Genomic DNA, 13,927 nt, shown 5'->3' with positions numbered 1-13,927 from the left:
GGAGGACTCAGGGCCCATGTATCCACCCGCCGGCTGTAAGTGTCTCCACCGCCCTCGAGAGTCGCTTTAGAAGCCCAGACACTGGTGGACCCGGAGCTTTAGGGCGACACCCCGCCCAGGGCGTAGCATGGCAGTGATCCCGCCCTCTTTGCACGCCTGGCTCCGCCTACAGTGGGCTTAACTCGCGCTACCGCGGAAACTGACGTGAGCCTGCGCGTCTTCGTGTGGGCGTGCGCGCGCCCGAATGCGTGAGTGTCTGGCGCCGGCTCCCAGAGTCTCCGAGACCAGCGACCGGCTTTGAAGAGCAGGAATTGCGGACAGCAAAAGAGGCGCGAACAGGTGCGGGCGCGGCACGCGGACCGAACCCCCATCCCACTCTAAAGACCGAGACTAAGCATGCGACCTGGCCCATCTTGATTCACCTTACCAGAGAATTCCCCCACTCCATTGTCTTCTAGCCCCGCCCTCCATTGGGCACGCCCTTCACCCTGCCCCACACCCCTTATTGGCCTCGGGGCACGCCCTCCGGATCTCTGGGTTCCCATTGGCTCTTCTCCCACATTAAGCTCTTTCCAGGAGTTCTTATTGGTGTGGGCCACAGGCTCTCATTTGTCACCAGACCCCACCTTCAGCAGTCAGGGTCTCCACCCTCACCTTGCATTCATTCATTGACTAGTGAGTGCTTGGAATGAGAGAGTAAATCAGACCGTCCCTGACCTCGGGGAGTTCAGGGCACGGTGGGGGAACATGGACCTAGCCTCCAACCGTGACAGCCTACGGCTGTCAAGAAGCCATCAAGACCCTGGGAGCCTTTACGCATCGGGAAGGCTTCCTAGAGAAAGTGAGGCCTAACCTGAGCCCTGAAAAATGGTTAAGAGGTACTCCAGGGACACACTGGCCAAAGAATTCTTGGCAGAAGAACCTGAGGCGTGAAAGAAAAAGGTACATTCTAGTAATTACGAGGACATAGGTTGGAATGAATGAAGGGGAAATGGACGAACTGGCCCAGGTAGTGGTCAGTAGGCGTCCAGGAAAGTATACAGTTTGAGGGTGAATAAAGTCCAAGACTTGAATTTTTTTTTTCACGCAGCTGATCACTAGGCAAGGTCGGAGGAGGGAATCCGAGGAAGTAGAGCAGGTCTAGATGGGGAAAGTGTTGATTCTAGTTTTGTTTTAAGATCTGTTTTTGATTTTTATTTTATGGGTATGTGCATGTGCCTGTGGAGACCAGAAGAGGGCGTTGGACAACCCCCCTCTCCCCTCCCCCCCCCCACACCTCTGGAGTTATAGGTAGTTGTGATGGATGCTAGGAACTGGGTTTGGGTCCTCTGGAAGAGCAGCAAGTGCTCTTAATTGTTGAGCCATCACTCCAGCCCTATGTCTCCAGTTTTTACAAGGACTTGAGTTCATTCATTTATTGATTACAGTGCAGGAGTGGGAACTGTTCTGGTTTTGGAAACACATCTGCAAATCCTGGGAAGGATAAAACCACCAGATATACCATATAAACATAGTTAATGTAGATGACAACAGCTGCTACAGAAAAAAAACATACTTACAGAAGAGAGACGAAATTGGCTCTTTTGTAGAGATTTGCTAGTTCCTCTTTATTTTGATCTTTATTTTCTCTCTTTTCAAAGCTTTTGAGAAAGGTATTGCTTTGTAGCCCAGGCTGGCCTGGAATTCACAATTATCCTGTTTCAGCCTCCAGAGTTCTGGGATCACAGATGTGTATCACTACATCTGATAGAGGGAAGCTTTTCTTATGTTTTTAATTTTTAATTTTATTTTTATTTATTTTTTAATGTATGAGTGTGCTGCATGTATCCCTGCACACCAGAAGAGGGCACCAGATCTCATTATAGATGGTTGTGAGTCACCATGTCGTTGCTGGTACTTGAACTCAGGAACTCTGAAAGAGCACTTGGTGCTCTTAACTGCTGAACCATCTCTCCAGCTCCTACATTTTTTATTAAAACATTTTCATGTGGGGCAGTGGTAGTAAACACTTTGCCTTTAATCTCAGTACTTGGGAGGCAGAGGCATGTAGTTCTCCAAATTTGAGGCCAGCCTGGTCTACACAGTGAGTTCCAAGACAGCCAGGGACACACACACACACACACACACACACACACACACACACACACACACACACACACAGACAACACACACACAAAAAAAAAAAAACACAAAAAAACATCAAATCAAAACCCAAACCATTTTCATGATTTTTTTTTTTTTTTTTTTTTTGAGACAGGGTTTCTCTGTAGCTTTGGAAGCTGGCTTAGAACTCGCTCTGTAGACCAGGCTGGCCTCGAACTTAGAGATCTGCCTGCCTCTGCCTCTTGAGTACTGGGAATAAAGGTGTGCACCACCAACACCTGGCATTTTTATGAATTTTGATCATGTTATAATACTCCCTCAACTATTTCCAGATCTTCTCCACTGCCCTACTCAACACTGAACTTCTTGTTCTCTCTCTCTCTCTCTCTCTCTCTCTCTCTCTCTCTCTCTCTCTCTCTGTGTGTGTGTGTGTGTGTGTGTGTGGGTAGGGTATTTTTTCTAATATGATATTTATGCAGATTTTTAGGAAAGTGAGAAAGTGACCCATACTATTTATTATATGTGGACTGGTACCTTTTACACAATGGGCACATTCAGTTTAAGGTACTGTAAATATTAAAGATATCTTGAAGGTCAGGTATGTTGGTTGGCTTAATCCTGACCCAGGACTAGAGAAGTTGAGACAGGAAGACTGAATTGAAGTTAGCATGGTCTTCATAGGGAGACTTTCTCTTAAACAAAATTAGTTATTGAAAGTAGCTATAGTGGTTTAAAGTTTGTGGAAGGAGTCTGAACTGTTGTATTTAAAACCATGGTAGTGAGGACTAGGGATATAGGCCAGTGGGAGAAGGTATACTTAATGTGTAACAAGGCTCTGGGTTTCATCCCTGTCATCAAAACAAACAAAAACCCACAAAATTGGATGGGATCATAGGATTCTAGGGTGTGAGTATAACTGGAAAAGAGAAGTTACCATGGACAATTCTTGGGATGTTACAGTGTTAAAAGGTTGGGAAGATAGGGATAACTGATAAGAAGACCAAGGAGAAATAGCCGGTGATGTGGGAAGAAAACTAAGTTCTAGTGTATTTGGAAAGGGAAATGGACATTATGTTCCAAGGATGAAAGGATCAATTGTCCCAGGTACTACAGATCAATATGATGACCATTAGTGACCCTGGTCAGCTCAGTATGATGGAGAGCAGGACATATGCACCCTGAATGTGAGTGAACTTAGGAGAGAGCAGGAAAGAAAAGCTAGAGATGGTGTATATGACTTAGGGGACTGTGCTGCAACAAAGAGCAGCTGGAGGAAGTTGTTTTGATTCATGTAAAGGTTTTGTTTTGTTTTTAAGATGGAGGAATAACAGCATGTATTTATGCTGATGGAAAGACTCCAGTGGAGTGGAAGACTGGTGTAGGATCAAGGAGAAATGCTGGAACTGAGTCCCTGAGCAGTTTAGAGGCCAAAGTCTTCGGTCAGTCTCTGGGGAGAGACTGGATTGCACTGAGCCCTTGCACAGAGTCAGGGGTGAGTACTCTGATGGTGGCCTCGGGTAACCACTGGGAAGATAACCTCAGATAGGAGACAGGCCAGGGGCTAGTTTGAAGGAACCTGCTTTTCTCTAATTCCCAAAAGCAGATTCTAATTCAGTTTTGAGTAGATGATCAACAGGAAAGACAGTATTTCATGTGGGGACTGGCAGGAGCAGGGCACACTCATTCAAACTGACTGATTACAGATGGGCAGGAGGATATAGATGGACCTAGGTGAAGGGGACAAAGTGTGACTGAGATGATGCCATTGGTACAAAGCAGTATGTGGGCTTCCCTCAACTGTGGTCCACCTAGGGATCTGAGGCTTCACTCTGCCAACCCCCAGACTGTGTAGGTGCTGAGCAACGAGATTAGAACCATGTGTAGGGTCTTAGTTTTATCTCTAGATCTAACCATCTGAAAGGATTTTTAGTAAGTAGGAGAATGTATAAAATTCTTTCTCTTGCTTGGCCCCACCTCAGACTATTTGGTTAAACCTGGTGGGAAGGGATGGACACTGGGGAGGGTGGATGGCTTCTCAGGTTCCTGGCAGCAGACCCTGGATCCAACAAGGATAACATGGAACACGGGGCTTTCTCCCCTCATTCTGGTCTCTGCATGCCCTTCTGTGTCTCTAGAAGTCAACAGTGTGGGAAGTTGGAACGACCAAGCTGGATGTAACCCTCAGGACAGAATGGTGCTGGATTCAGGGGCTCAGGTGTATGAGCGGGCACCCCCCAGCCCACCTGCCAGTCCCCCATCTCAGTGCCATAGGTTGAAGTCCTCAAACCGAAATGGGCCACCCCTGTACCCCTGGCCTCAGTCCCTGGCTATGCCGTTGGCTCTGGCAGTTCCCTCAACACTACAATCCCAGCCTATGTGGAAGACCTTCTCACAGCTACAACTGAGACAGCGTAGCCACATGCGTCGTAGTGAGAGCACCTACAATGTAAATAGTACTGGCCAGCGGGGGCGAGGCAAAACTCCACGGGTATGTGATCCAAGTGGAGGGACCCTAAGGCCTGCAGCCTCCTTACCTCACATTGCTAAGACTCGAAAGGATTTAGGCAATGGTGGCAGCAAGAGCCCCTGCATGTTAGTGGCCCTGCGACCAACCAACATGGACCAGGAACGGGATAAGTTCTTCCAGTCCCATTACACCTACAATCCACAGTTCGAGTACCAGGAACCGATGCCAATGAGTGTGCTGGAGAAGTATCAGGAGGCCTCTGGACAGTTCATCCAACAGGTCAGTCTGGCCTGCCCATTTCACCCTGGCCCTGACTCCCCAAGGGACCTAGCCTGACTAGTGACTGTGGCCCTGTGTACAGGCAGTTGGCATCATTGAGGCTGTCCTGGAGAAGTTTGGCACTTATGAACACTTTGAGGCTGCCACAGGGGGCCAGCTGCTGACCAAGTGCCAAATTTGGTCCATTGTACGCAAATACATGCAGAAGGAAGGCTGTGTTGGGGAGGTAAGTTTGCCCTATCTACAGGACCCATCTTCTATATGCCCCAAATCAGGTCCACCTATATACCTGGCCAGCTGTAATCCCCAGATATATTCCTGCCCCAGCCCCAGTTAAGGAAGAGCTGGATTTGAAAGGTGGATGTCCTAGCCAGTGTCTAGCCTGGTGTCTGCCCCCTAGCTTTCAGGGCTTGTAAACCATGGCTCATAGCCCTGCCGCCCTGCAGGTTGTGGTCCAGCTGAGTGAGAACCTGCTGTCCCAGGCAGTGATGATGGTGGAGAACAGCCGACCCACATTGGCCATCAACTTGACTGGAGCCCGCCAGTATTGGTTGGAGGGCATGCTGCGGCATGAGATAGGTCAGTCTGCAGGTGGCATTTGTGTGGGTGGGTAGGGTTGAAAGGTATTAAGAGATGGGGGAAGGCAGAGCAACGTGGGGCTTCAATAGTGCCCTCCTTTCTCCCCTTTCCTTCCCTCTGGGAGAAAACAGGCCTGTTGATCCCTAAGCAGATACTTCTTCCTTCTCATTCATAGAATTAGGTCAGACTTGCCTGTCCACCATCATTCTTCCTTTGGTTATCTCTTCAATTCCTCTCTGATTTCCTTTGACAGTGAAGGGAAGACTTCTGAGGTCCTAACAGGTCAGAAAGAATTCTGAGGGTTCCACAGACTAGTAGTTGACATACAGTCTCGCCAGGGTGGGTAGCAGGCCAGATCCTAGGAATGGAATTACTTGAAGAAGACACATGGATAAAAGTTGAGACCAAAGCCTGGAGAAGTTTGGGCATTGGTGGTGCACGCCTTTAATCCCAGCACTCGGGAGGCAGAGGCAGATGGATCTCTGTGAGTTCGAGACCAGCCTGGTCTGCAAGAGCTAGTTCTAGGACAGCCTCCAAAGCCACAGAGAAACCCTGTCTTGAAAAACCAATAAATAAATAAATAAATAAATAAATAAAACAAAAAAATAAAAAAGTTGAGACCATACTAGGAAGGCAAGCATAGGACACTAGTCACTGTCCTCACCAGATGTGAATCTTGTTGCTCTGGGCAAGAAGTGATTTTGATTGGGGCATTTGCATGACTGTCAAGATGGTTGGCATGGGTACTAGGGTGTTGGGGCAGGGTGGCATATGCTTGGTCTCTAGGAGGGCTGGGGCACAGTATGAGTTGGTGTGCAGGAGATGAAAAAATAGGCAGAGAGTAATCTATCCTGGACCAAGAATCTTCTTGCTGCTGGAGTTGAGTGAGGATGAATTTAGGTAGGGCTTGGGGTGACTTGTGTGAGGTGAATTTGGGAGCATCAAAACTAACTCTCTACTAGAGGTCCTCGGAGTGAGTTCAGCCACCTCTTCATCCTCCCTGCAGGCACTCACTACCTGCGTGGTGTGAACAATTCACGACAGCCGTGGCACAGCACTGAAGGCAGATTGCAGTATGGGCTTCGGCCAGCCAACCCCACTGAGGAGGGCCTGGCCAGCCTGCATAGTGTGCTGTTTCGAAAGCAACCATTCCTGTGGCGTGCAGCCCTGCTGTACTACACCATTCACCAGGCTGCGCACATGTCCTTCCGCCAGCTCTTCCAGGATCTGGCGCAGTATGTGCAGGATGAGGCTGTACGATGGGAGTACTGTGTCCGGGCAAAGAGAGGACAGACAGATACCTCCCGGCCAGGTGGGAGTTGCGGAGTTGGGGGAATGCCCAAGCTGGTGCAAAGTGAAGGGTGGCTTTTGGGTAAGGGGTTACTGATTCTCACTCTCTCAGGCTGCTTCAGCAAAGACCAGGTGTACCTGGATGGTATTGTGCGCATCCTGCGGCACCGTCAGACCATCGATTTCCCACTGCTGACCTCACTAGGCAAGGTAAGGGGGCAGCAGGCCTGCAGAGGCCCAGCCAGCTTCTCCTTTCTCCCTGTACCTCTGAGTCATAGAGGCCTGCAAACCAGGCCTCTCCGGTGGTAAGAACCTGGGAGGGATGGAGGTAAGCAGACAAGAAGAAAAAGAATTTGGGTATCCAAGATGAGATATATGACCCAGCCAACAGATGTGTGCATACATTTCAAAGGAAGTGAGTGTTCCAGGACAAGGTAGCAGTCAAAAAGTTCTAGGGAAGGAAGCTGGAGAAATGGCCACGGACCAAAACCCAAGTCCTGAGTATCTGAACTAGATCGAGGAAAGCAAAGGGGAATTAGAGGAGCTGGAATAAAGGTGTGGCTCAGCTTTGCTTTAGGAGTCTCCTACTGGATGTCATGTGGGAGGGGCACTGAAAAAGGCCTAGTTGGCAAGCGGAGGAGGCTTTCCATCGCTGTTACAGAATTGATAATGGTTTGACCTAGCCAGGCAGTAGCATGGATGCAAAGGGATAAACTACAGACAGTAGAACTCTTTATCTGTTTGACTCCCTGAATGGGAAGATGAGAACCCAGCTTCCCTTTCCTGGACCTGACTGTGGTGACTGTGAAGAGGTGGGACTGGCAGCTGACATTCAGCAGTCTTGTGTTGGATGTGGGAGATACCTGAGAGATACCAGGTATCAGTTGAATACTGTTTAGAGGTGAGGGGATAAGGTAGCTGGGCCGGAGGGGAATGGGTTGTAGAATACAGATGGAAGATGTCGAGAGAAAGAGGAAAGACCCAGGGCTGAGCCTGAAGGTACCTATTGTAGGAATAGATCAGGAATAGAGGAATCATCGCAGGGGCAAATAGCCATGAGCCATTAGTATATCTGGGACTAGCTGCTTGAAAGCCAAGGGCTGTGATTAGCCCTGAGGCTTTGTTTTCTCCCTATAGGTCTCCTATGAAGATGTGGACCAACTGAGGCCCCATGGAATACTAGATAATGCCCGGGTGCCCCACTTTATGAAGGACTTGGGACGATACAGGCAGCAGCTAGAATACATCATGGCTACCAACCGGCTGGATGAAGCAGAGCTGGGCCGCCTGCTGCCTGACTGATGTTGGATATAGACAGAAGCTCTTGACAGAGGTCTCAGATGAGAATATGAAGCTTTTTATGGTTCCATAGCCTAGGTGTTTCTTGGGGGGCACTGGGAGTCCAGGAGCATCTTGGGAAGATGAGAGGCAACGTCAAAAGGTTTTTGTCCTTGCTAGTTTTCCTAGGGTCTGTGAACTAGCAGCAGCATGTTATGTAATCCTGAGCAGGGGAGACCTGGGGATGGAGGGGGACTGAGTGTGAATAGGAGTGTGGGTTGGTTTGGGAATAGAAATTTGTTCCTGCATGAGATGGCTTTGGGTGTCTGGTTTCCCCCACCTGGACCATTGGTGCTCTTCAGCATTTGGACTGTCTACCTCTCACTGGGTCTAGTGGGAGTTGGGATCCCCTCTGAGGTGACGTGCCTGAGCATAGGGTCCTGGCTTTCACTCAGGCTCAGAGACCCAGCTGGGCTGGAGTTTGCTTTTCAGCATTTTATCTCTCTCATTGGTTTTATATTATTCCATATTTGCCTCCATGCATTCATTATTCATGCCTCCAGCTGGGACTGGGAGGCAGCACCTCCTAAAAGTTCAGTGGAGGGACAGGATACTTTTGGAAAGGTACCATTTGTTCCTAGCCCCCTCCCCCCCTTTTTTGTTTGTTTGTTTTTCAAGACAGGGTTTCTCTGTAGCTTTGGAGCCTGCCCTGGAACTCGCTCTGTAAACCATGCTGGCCTCGAACTCACAGAAATCTGCCTGCCTTCCCCCCCACCCCCAGTGCTGGGATTAATGGTGTGTACACCACCACCCGACCCTAGTTCCCCACTTATCACACATTGGACTTCAGGCCTTGTGAGTCCAGCACCTGGCCCCTCCCTCAGTCTCCACACTAGTCCTGGTTGTGCCTGTCTTTGACCAAACCCTCACAGCTGGTCTCTGGCAGTGGTTGGTGCAGGCTGGGAGCAACCACAATCAAACCTGCAGGTCAGGCCTATAGGATTTGTTATCTTAAGTTCTGAATCTGTCTGGGTCCAGAAGTACAGAGCTAGTTAATGCTTCCATTTACATATCAGATTCAGCCCTGAGAGACTGAGCCAGTATTGTCCCTACCCTGGTCTTTTATTTCTCATCTGTGAAGCTTGGAAACACAGTTGGGAAGTTCTTATTAATTAACTTAATAGGTATGTACAGAGCTCCTTGTGTATGTCTGTGAGTAGTTAGACCCTCACTGAGCTCCCAGTTCAAAGGAAAGCCAGATAATTAAACAGCAGTTACAATGATGTGTGTGGCCTCTGTCTACTCAAGCACCCTCTCAGATCTCCCCTTCAAGACTGGAAATTCCAAGGCTCCCCTCATTCGGTGTGTGTGTGTGTGTGTGTGTGTGTGTGCGTGCAGGTCCCTCTTCCCTGTCTGTGTGTGTGTGTGTGTGTGTGTGTGTGTGTGTGTGTGTGTGTGTGTGTGCAGGTCCCTCTTCCCTGGCTCAGTATACGAGCCCTAGTGATTTCCAACGGTTACCTACACAGGCTCCCAACTGGCTCCCGAAGGGAAGGAGAGCAGTGGGGCAGGGGTCACACCCCATTAGGGGCATGAGACTTACAGAAATACAGTTTGGGCTATTTTGGAGGTGGAATGCAGTTGCTAGGGTGGGGGTATTTCACACACGCCTGCTCAGGTCAGTGGGATCCAAACCCATGCCCACCCTCAGTTTCTGAGCAAAGAACCAGAGTTGTGGAGAGTCAGGTCCAGGCTAACAAGTTTATTCATTTTACAGGACAGGGAGTCTCAGTGCATTGAGTCAAGCTCTGGCAGGTTCCTGGGTCTTACCGGCTTGGGTAGGGCTTGTGCAGGTCAGGATGCTGGCTTTCAGGAATCTAAAGACAAGATGATGGTCAGTAGATCAGGTATCAGCCCTCATTACACGCTCTAACAAGCTTGGAAGCAAGGGTTTATGCAGTCTCACAACCTTCGGACTCATCCTCCTCTTCTTGGAAGTCTGGCTCTGGCTCTGGCTCCGGCTCTAGTTCCGGCTCTGGCTCTGGCTCCGGCTCTAGTTCCGGCTCTGGCTCCAGCTCCGGTTCTAGTTCAGGCTCTGGTTCTGCCTCTGGTTCTGGTTCCGGTTCCATTTGTTGTTCCAGTTCTGGTTTATCCCCTTCAGAGGCTTCAGCTTCTAGTTCTGGCTCCTCTGGGGTCCCAGATTGCACTGCCTCAGAGCCCTCAGGACCTCCGACCTCCTCTTGCTCTGAAGCTCTGGGCAGACCAGGACATGTGGTCCCTGAACTAGGTACCTCAGGCGTCCAGTGGCCTGGACATGGAGGGTCATAGCTGCGGTCCCGGTAGCCTGGGGGAGAAAGTGGAATACTTGAGGCTCAGTTCACCCCTCTGGTTTGTTGCCTCCGCATTCTCTGCCCTCCACTTACCCTTAGTTTTGCCTCACCCCAAGTCACACCCCCATCTCAACAAGGCTCCACCCTCCTGGTGCTCACCAGGCCCCACGTGGTGCCAATCCCAGGAAGGGTCTGGCACACGCACGGTATGCTGGGCACAGCGCAGTAGCTCCTGGCAGGCTGCCTCGCCCTTGCTTTGCACCAACAACAGCAGACGGCGCACCCTGCGCTCTGCATCAGGCAGTGCATCCAAGGCTTCATACTCAGGCCCAGTGAGCACACCCCGGGCCACCAGCGCATCCAGCAGCAGCCCAGAGTCAGCCTGTAATGTATCTACCAGCCGTTTCCGTTCCCGGTCAATGGTCTCCGATGGCCGCTCCTGTACGTTGCCCATGTTTGGGCTATATCAAGGAGAAGGAGAGAAATGGGGGGTGGTGTGGGGGGCTGGCGTTCCCACACGCTGACCTCTCCCAGGAGGGATCTAAGTTCACCTGGACATCAGAGTCTGGATGTTTCTTCAGCGGAAGACCTGGAAGCCAGGGGCACAGAACTCACCCTCCAGCCTGTTGGTTGCCTTTGTTCTGACTCCTTAGATTCCTCTTCTGGTCTCTACCCGTTAGCTGAATGCTCTCACTAGTTAGGACTTCCCTCCTAAGCCCTGGCCACCTGTCCAGCTGGCCACCAGTTGAGACTCAATTTATCCAACTGAATTATTTTTTCTAAACTCAATTCCTTACCTAAACTGGCAGAAAACCCTAGGATTAATTCCTATCTCCTTCCTGAACCCTGCAGCAAACCTTGGATCAGGGCAGCCCAGCTGATCTCTCATACAATCTGAGATGCATCCAAAGCCAAAAGTGCTGAGGCATGCATGCACCATTCACCTAACCCCGGGGTCCATGCATTCCAGAACCTTGCCCTTTCACTCACCACCAGACTGCACTTCAGCATGGTCTGTGACTTGTCCTGGTTCCTTACTATCTAAGCAGGAGAACGGAGTACTCCTGAATTTTAACAGACCTCCTGTCATCAGGGACTCATCTGTTTCCCTGATGGCCTGGCAGTGACACACAGCCATCTCTTACTTGACCTTGAAACATCCAAGGCCCAGCTCTTAAAAGCCATTAAGGAATGCTTACCAAACTTTTAGTTTCCTCTGTGGATTATCCATTTTAAGAGGCTGCCTCTACCAAACTAGGAAATGGGTGCAAATTAATCTACTCTGCTCATCTATTATCATCTAAGGACTACTTCCCGCTTGGGTTGTGTGGCCAGTCAGCATTAAGGAAAAAAGAAATCTGGCCTTAGCTTTGTCCATATAGCATCCTTCTAGGTCTCTTCTGTCCTGAATGTCCCTATCCTACCTTCTTCTTTCCTAGGCCATTGGATCCCATACCCCAACACACACACACACACACACACACACACACACACACACACACACAGCATGCCTCCCAGGTTTCAGGACTCTCACACTATACTGTTCCTGGTCCAGTCACTTTATACCTTGGGTCCCCCTCCACCCCTCATATCTAAGTGACAGCTCTTCCCCAAGGCCACTAAGCACAGACCAGGGACATTTCCTCCCACTCTATCCTGTTGCTGGAGTTTCTTGTCCCCCACCCCAGGTTCCACTGCCACTTGAGCCCCAAATAAACTCATGAACGCTATATTAATTATCAAACTATTGGCCGATGGCTAGGGCTTCTTATTGGCTAATTCTGTCCTAATTATTAACCCATTTCTATTCATCTAAGTATTGCCATGTGGTCTTATCTTACTGGAGAAGAGTTCGGACCATGGACCTGTTACTCCTTCTGGGGCTACATGGCATTTCTCTTTGCCTATGTTTCCCAGAATTCTCGTCTCTTAGTCCCCCCTATCTTCTGGCCTCTAGTGGCCAAACTGTTTTATTCATCAACCAATAAGAACATATATACAGAAGGACATCCCCCATCACTATCCCCCTTCTCTGTCATATGCCCTATAGTCACTCTGCATCAGCTCCTGCCCCTTAAGCCCCCCATCAGCAGTTTGTCTCCCAGAACAATGAGGGCCTCTGAGTACCTCACTCACGGCTACTCCTCCCCTCCCTCACTCCAACATAGTGACTTTGACAACTCTGGGCTAGCATTTATTGTTCCAGTTTTATGGGTGAAGAGACAGGCTCAGAAAAACCCAGTACAACTGCGATCTGACTCACCCTAGCTTAAACTATAATGTCTCTTGCCTAGTTGAATGCCAGGCCTATCCTCCTCATTACCCATCAAATAATCTAAGCTACCTGGTCTGGCTATTTTAATTCCCTCCCTATCACCCTTGCCAGCCAGTTCTTTGCCATTTACATCCACCATTCAGTCCTGCAAGAACATTTATGGTCCTGGCACCTTAGCCTTTGCTGGTGCTGTTCCCTAGGTCTGGGAGTCTCTTCTCTTCCCCTCTATTCTATGGATCTAGCCCTCAAGACTGAAATGCTCCCATGTCTACCCCAATTCTTAAGAGTTTAAAGGTAGCTATGGTTGTACTTACAGGGAAGGGGGTGAGGCCTTCACCTATTCTGGCCAGACTTTGAGGCTGGATCTTCTCTTTTCCCATCTCTGTACCTTAAGTTATTTTTATGTTAGCTGTCTCCCCGGTAACTTAAGTATTACCTTTTGTCTTGTCTGAGAAGCAGAGACCCTAGCTGTTTTAGACCTTAACTCATTGATTTTTTTCCAAGACAGGGTTTCGCTATTGTAGCCCTGGCTGTCCTGGAACTCAGACATCCGCCTGCTTCTGCCTCCTGCGTGCTGGGTTTAAAGGCTGCTGCCACCACCACCCGCCTAGCCCCTAGCTGATTTGGGGCCTCCCTTTGAGGTTATCACAGCTCTAGGGTAAACTCTGGTTATGCCCTGGCCAGTACATCAAAGGACAAGACTAAATGTTACTTTGAGCCCCAGGTGACCTGGCCTGGTCTGGGACCCCCAGCTTGCTGACTGGCTGGGATTTGTTGGGGAACCAGGGTGGAACCTGCAAGAGGTGGTCGCGCATGCGCAACCGCAAGGGTACCCTCCAGCCCTCAACTCAATTCTAAAGCCCTGAAGAAGAGCGGGGCCCACAGACCTTCGAGCTCCGCTGCTGGGGGTGAGGCTCGGTACTCTGCCCAATCTGTTTCCTTTCTCTCCCTGCTGGGTGGAGTCCGGCTTGTGGTCCGGAGCGTTTCGGACAGCCCCACAACGGAGTTGAGCCTCACCGGGGCAGATGACGGTGCAGAAAGGGCAGAGCAAGCAGGGTGGGGACGCGAACGGCAGCTGCAAAGGGGGCGGGGCGGCCAGGGCTGCCGGGAATGGGGAGGGGGAGGGGTGTGCTTCTCTGCTTCGGCGAACTCGGACGCCAGAAGAGGCCACGCTCTGGCAGGGGGACGCATAGTCCGTTCTCTTCCCCGGCCCCAGAGCACCCGGATTTGAGTCAGGGGGTCAGCTCAGCTCACAGTACCACGGGTCCAGCCCATTCTGGGCCTTCTAATTGCTAGGTGCTTTTAATTTGCCCTCCTACGACCTCTCCC

General features: G+C 50.1%; 2 protein-coding genes across 7 annotated transcripts; one reads left to right on the top strand and one right to left on the bottom strand.

Annotated features, from left to right (window-relative positions):
- The first annotated feature begins 187 nt into the window (after nucleotides 1–187).
- Kiaa0895l (KIAA0895 like) lies at nucleotides 188–9,279 on the top strand. 3 transcript variants are annotated; one of them, XM_035442623.1, is made up of 9 exons: nucleotides 209–339; nucleotides 677–942; nucleotides 3,420–3,595; nucleotides 4,239–4,849; nucleotides 4,932–5,075; nucleotides 5,296–5,428; nucleotides 6,435–6,740; nucleotides 6,831–6,928; nucleotides 7,856–9,279. In XM_035442623.1, the coding sequence occupies exons 4-9, from the start codon at nucleotides 4,295–4,297 to the stop codon at nucleotides 8,018–8,020; spliced, it is 1,401 nt and encodes a 466-aa protein (XP_035298514.1). In that variant the 5' UTR covers nucleotides 209–339; nucleotides 677–942; nucleotides 3,420–3,595; nucleotides 4,239–4,294; the 3' UTR covers nucleotides 8,021–9,279. The 3 variants fall into 3 exon arrangements, with proteins under 3 accessions (XP_035298515.1, XP_027261586.1, XP_035298514.1); XM_035442624.1 differs by lacking the exon at nucleotides 677–942 and having other exon boundaries at nucleotides 188–339; XM_027405785.2 differs by having other exon boundaries at nucleotides 206–942.
- A 456-nt stretch (nucleotides 9,280–9,735) lies between these two features.
- On the bottom strand, nucleotides 9,736–13,681 carry Nol3 (nucleolar protein 3). Of its 4 annotated transcripts, XM_035442629.1 has the most exons (6): nucleotides 13,486–13,681; nucleotides 10,875–10,912; nucleotides 10,483–10,784; nucleotides 10,033–10,337; nucleotides 9,963–10,002; nucleotides 9,736–9,870 (listed from the first exon to the last, which is right to left on the bottom strand). In XM_035442629.1, exons 2-6 carry the CDS (start codon nucleotides 10,880–10,882, stop codon nucleotides 9,863–9,865), a joined length of 663 nt encoding a protein of 220 aa, XP_035298520.1. In that variant the 5' UTR covers nucleotides 10,883–10,912; nucleotides 13,486–13,681; the 3' UTR covers nucleotides 9,736–9,862. The 4 variants fall into 4 exon arrangements, with proteins under 4 accessions (XP_035298520.1, XP_027261595.1, XP_027261594.1 ...); XM_027405794.2 differs by having other exon boundaries at nucleotides 9,963–10,337; nucleotides 13,486–13,680; XM_027405793.2 differs by having other exon boundaries at nucleotides 9,736–10,337; nucleotides 13,486–13,680.
- Between the last annotated feature and the right edge of the window lie 246 nt (nucleotides 13,682–13,927).

This window comes from Cricetulus griseus, chromosome 3 (assembly GCF_003668045.3).
Source record: "Cricetulus griseus strain 17A/GY chromosome 3, alternate assembly CriGri-PICRH-1.0, whole genome shotgun sequence".
NCBI lineage: Eukaryota > Metazoa > Chordata > Mammalia > Rodentia > Cricetidae > Cricetulus > Cricetulus griseus.
This window is presented reverse-complemented; position numbering and strand designations above follow the sequence as displayed.

Bases quoted from the DNA above. Each gene is read 5' to 3' on its own strand.
- Kiaa0895l (XM_035442624.1), top strand. From the start codon at position 4,295: ATGGTGCTGGATTCAGGGGCTCAGGTGTATGAGCGGGCACCCCCCAGC. The intron at 5,076-5,295 runs GTAAGTTTGCCC...GCCGCCCTGCAG, and splicing joins AGGAAGGCTGTGTTGGGGAG to GTTGTGGTCCAGCTGAGTGA. The intron at 5,429-6,434 runs GTCAGTCTGCAG...TCCTCCCTGCAG, and splicing joins CATGCTGCGGCATGAGATAG to GCACTCACTACCTGCGTGGT.
- Nol3 (XM_027405793.2), bottom strand. The intron at 10,338-10,482 runs GTGAGCACCAGG...TTTCTCCCCCAG, and splicing joins TTGGCACCACGTGGGGCCTG to GCTACCGGGACCGCAGCTAT.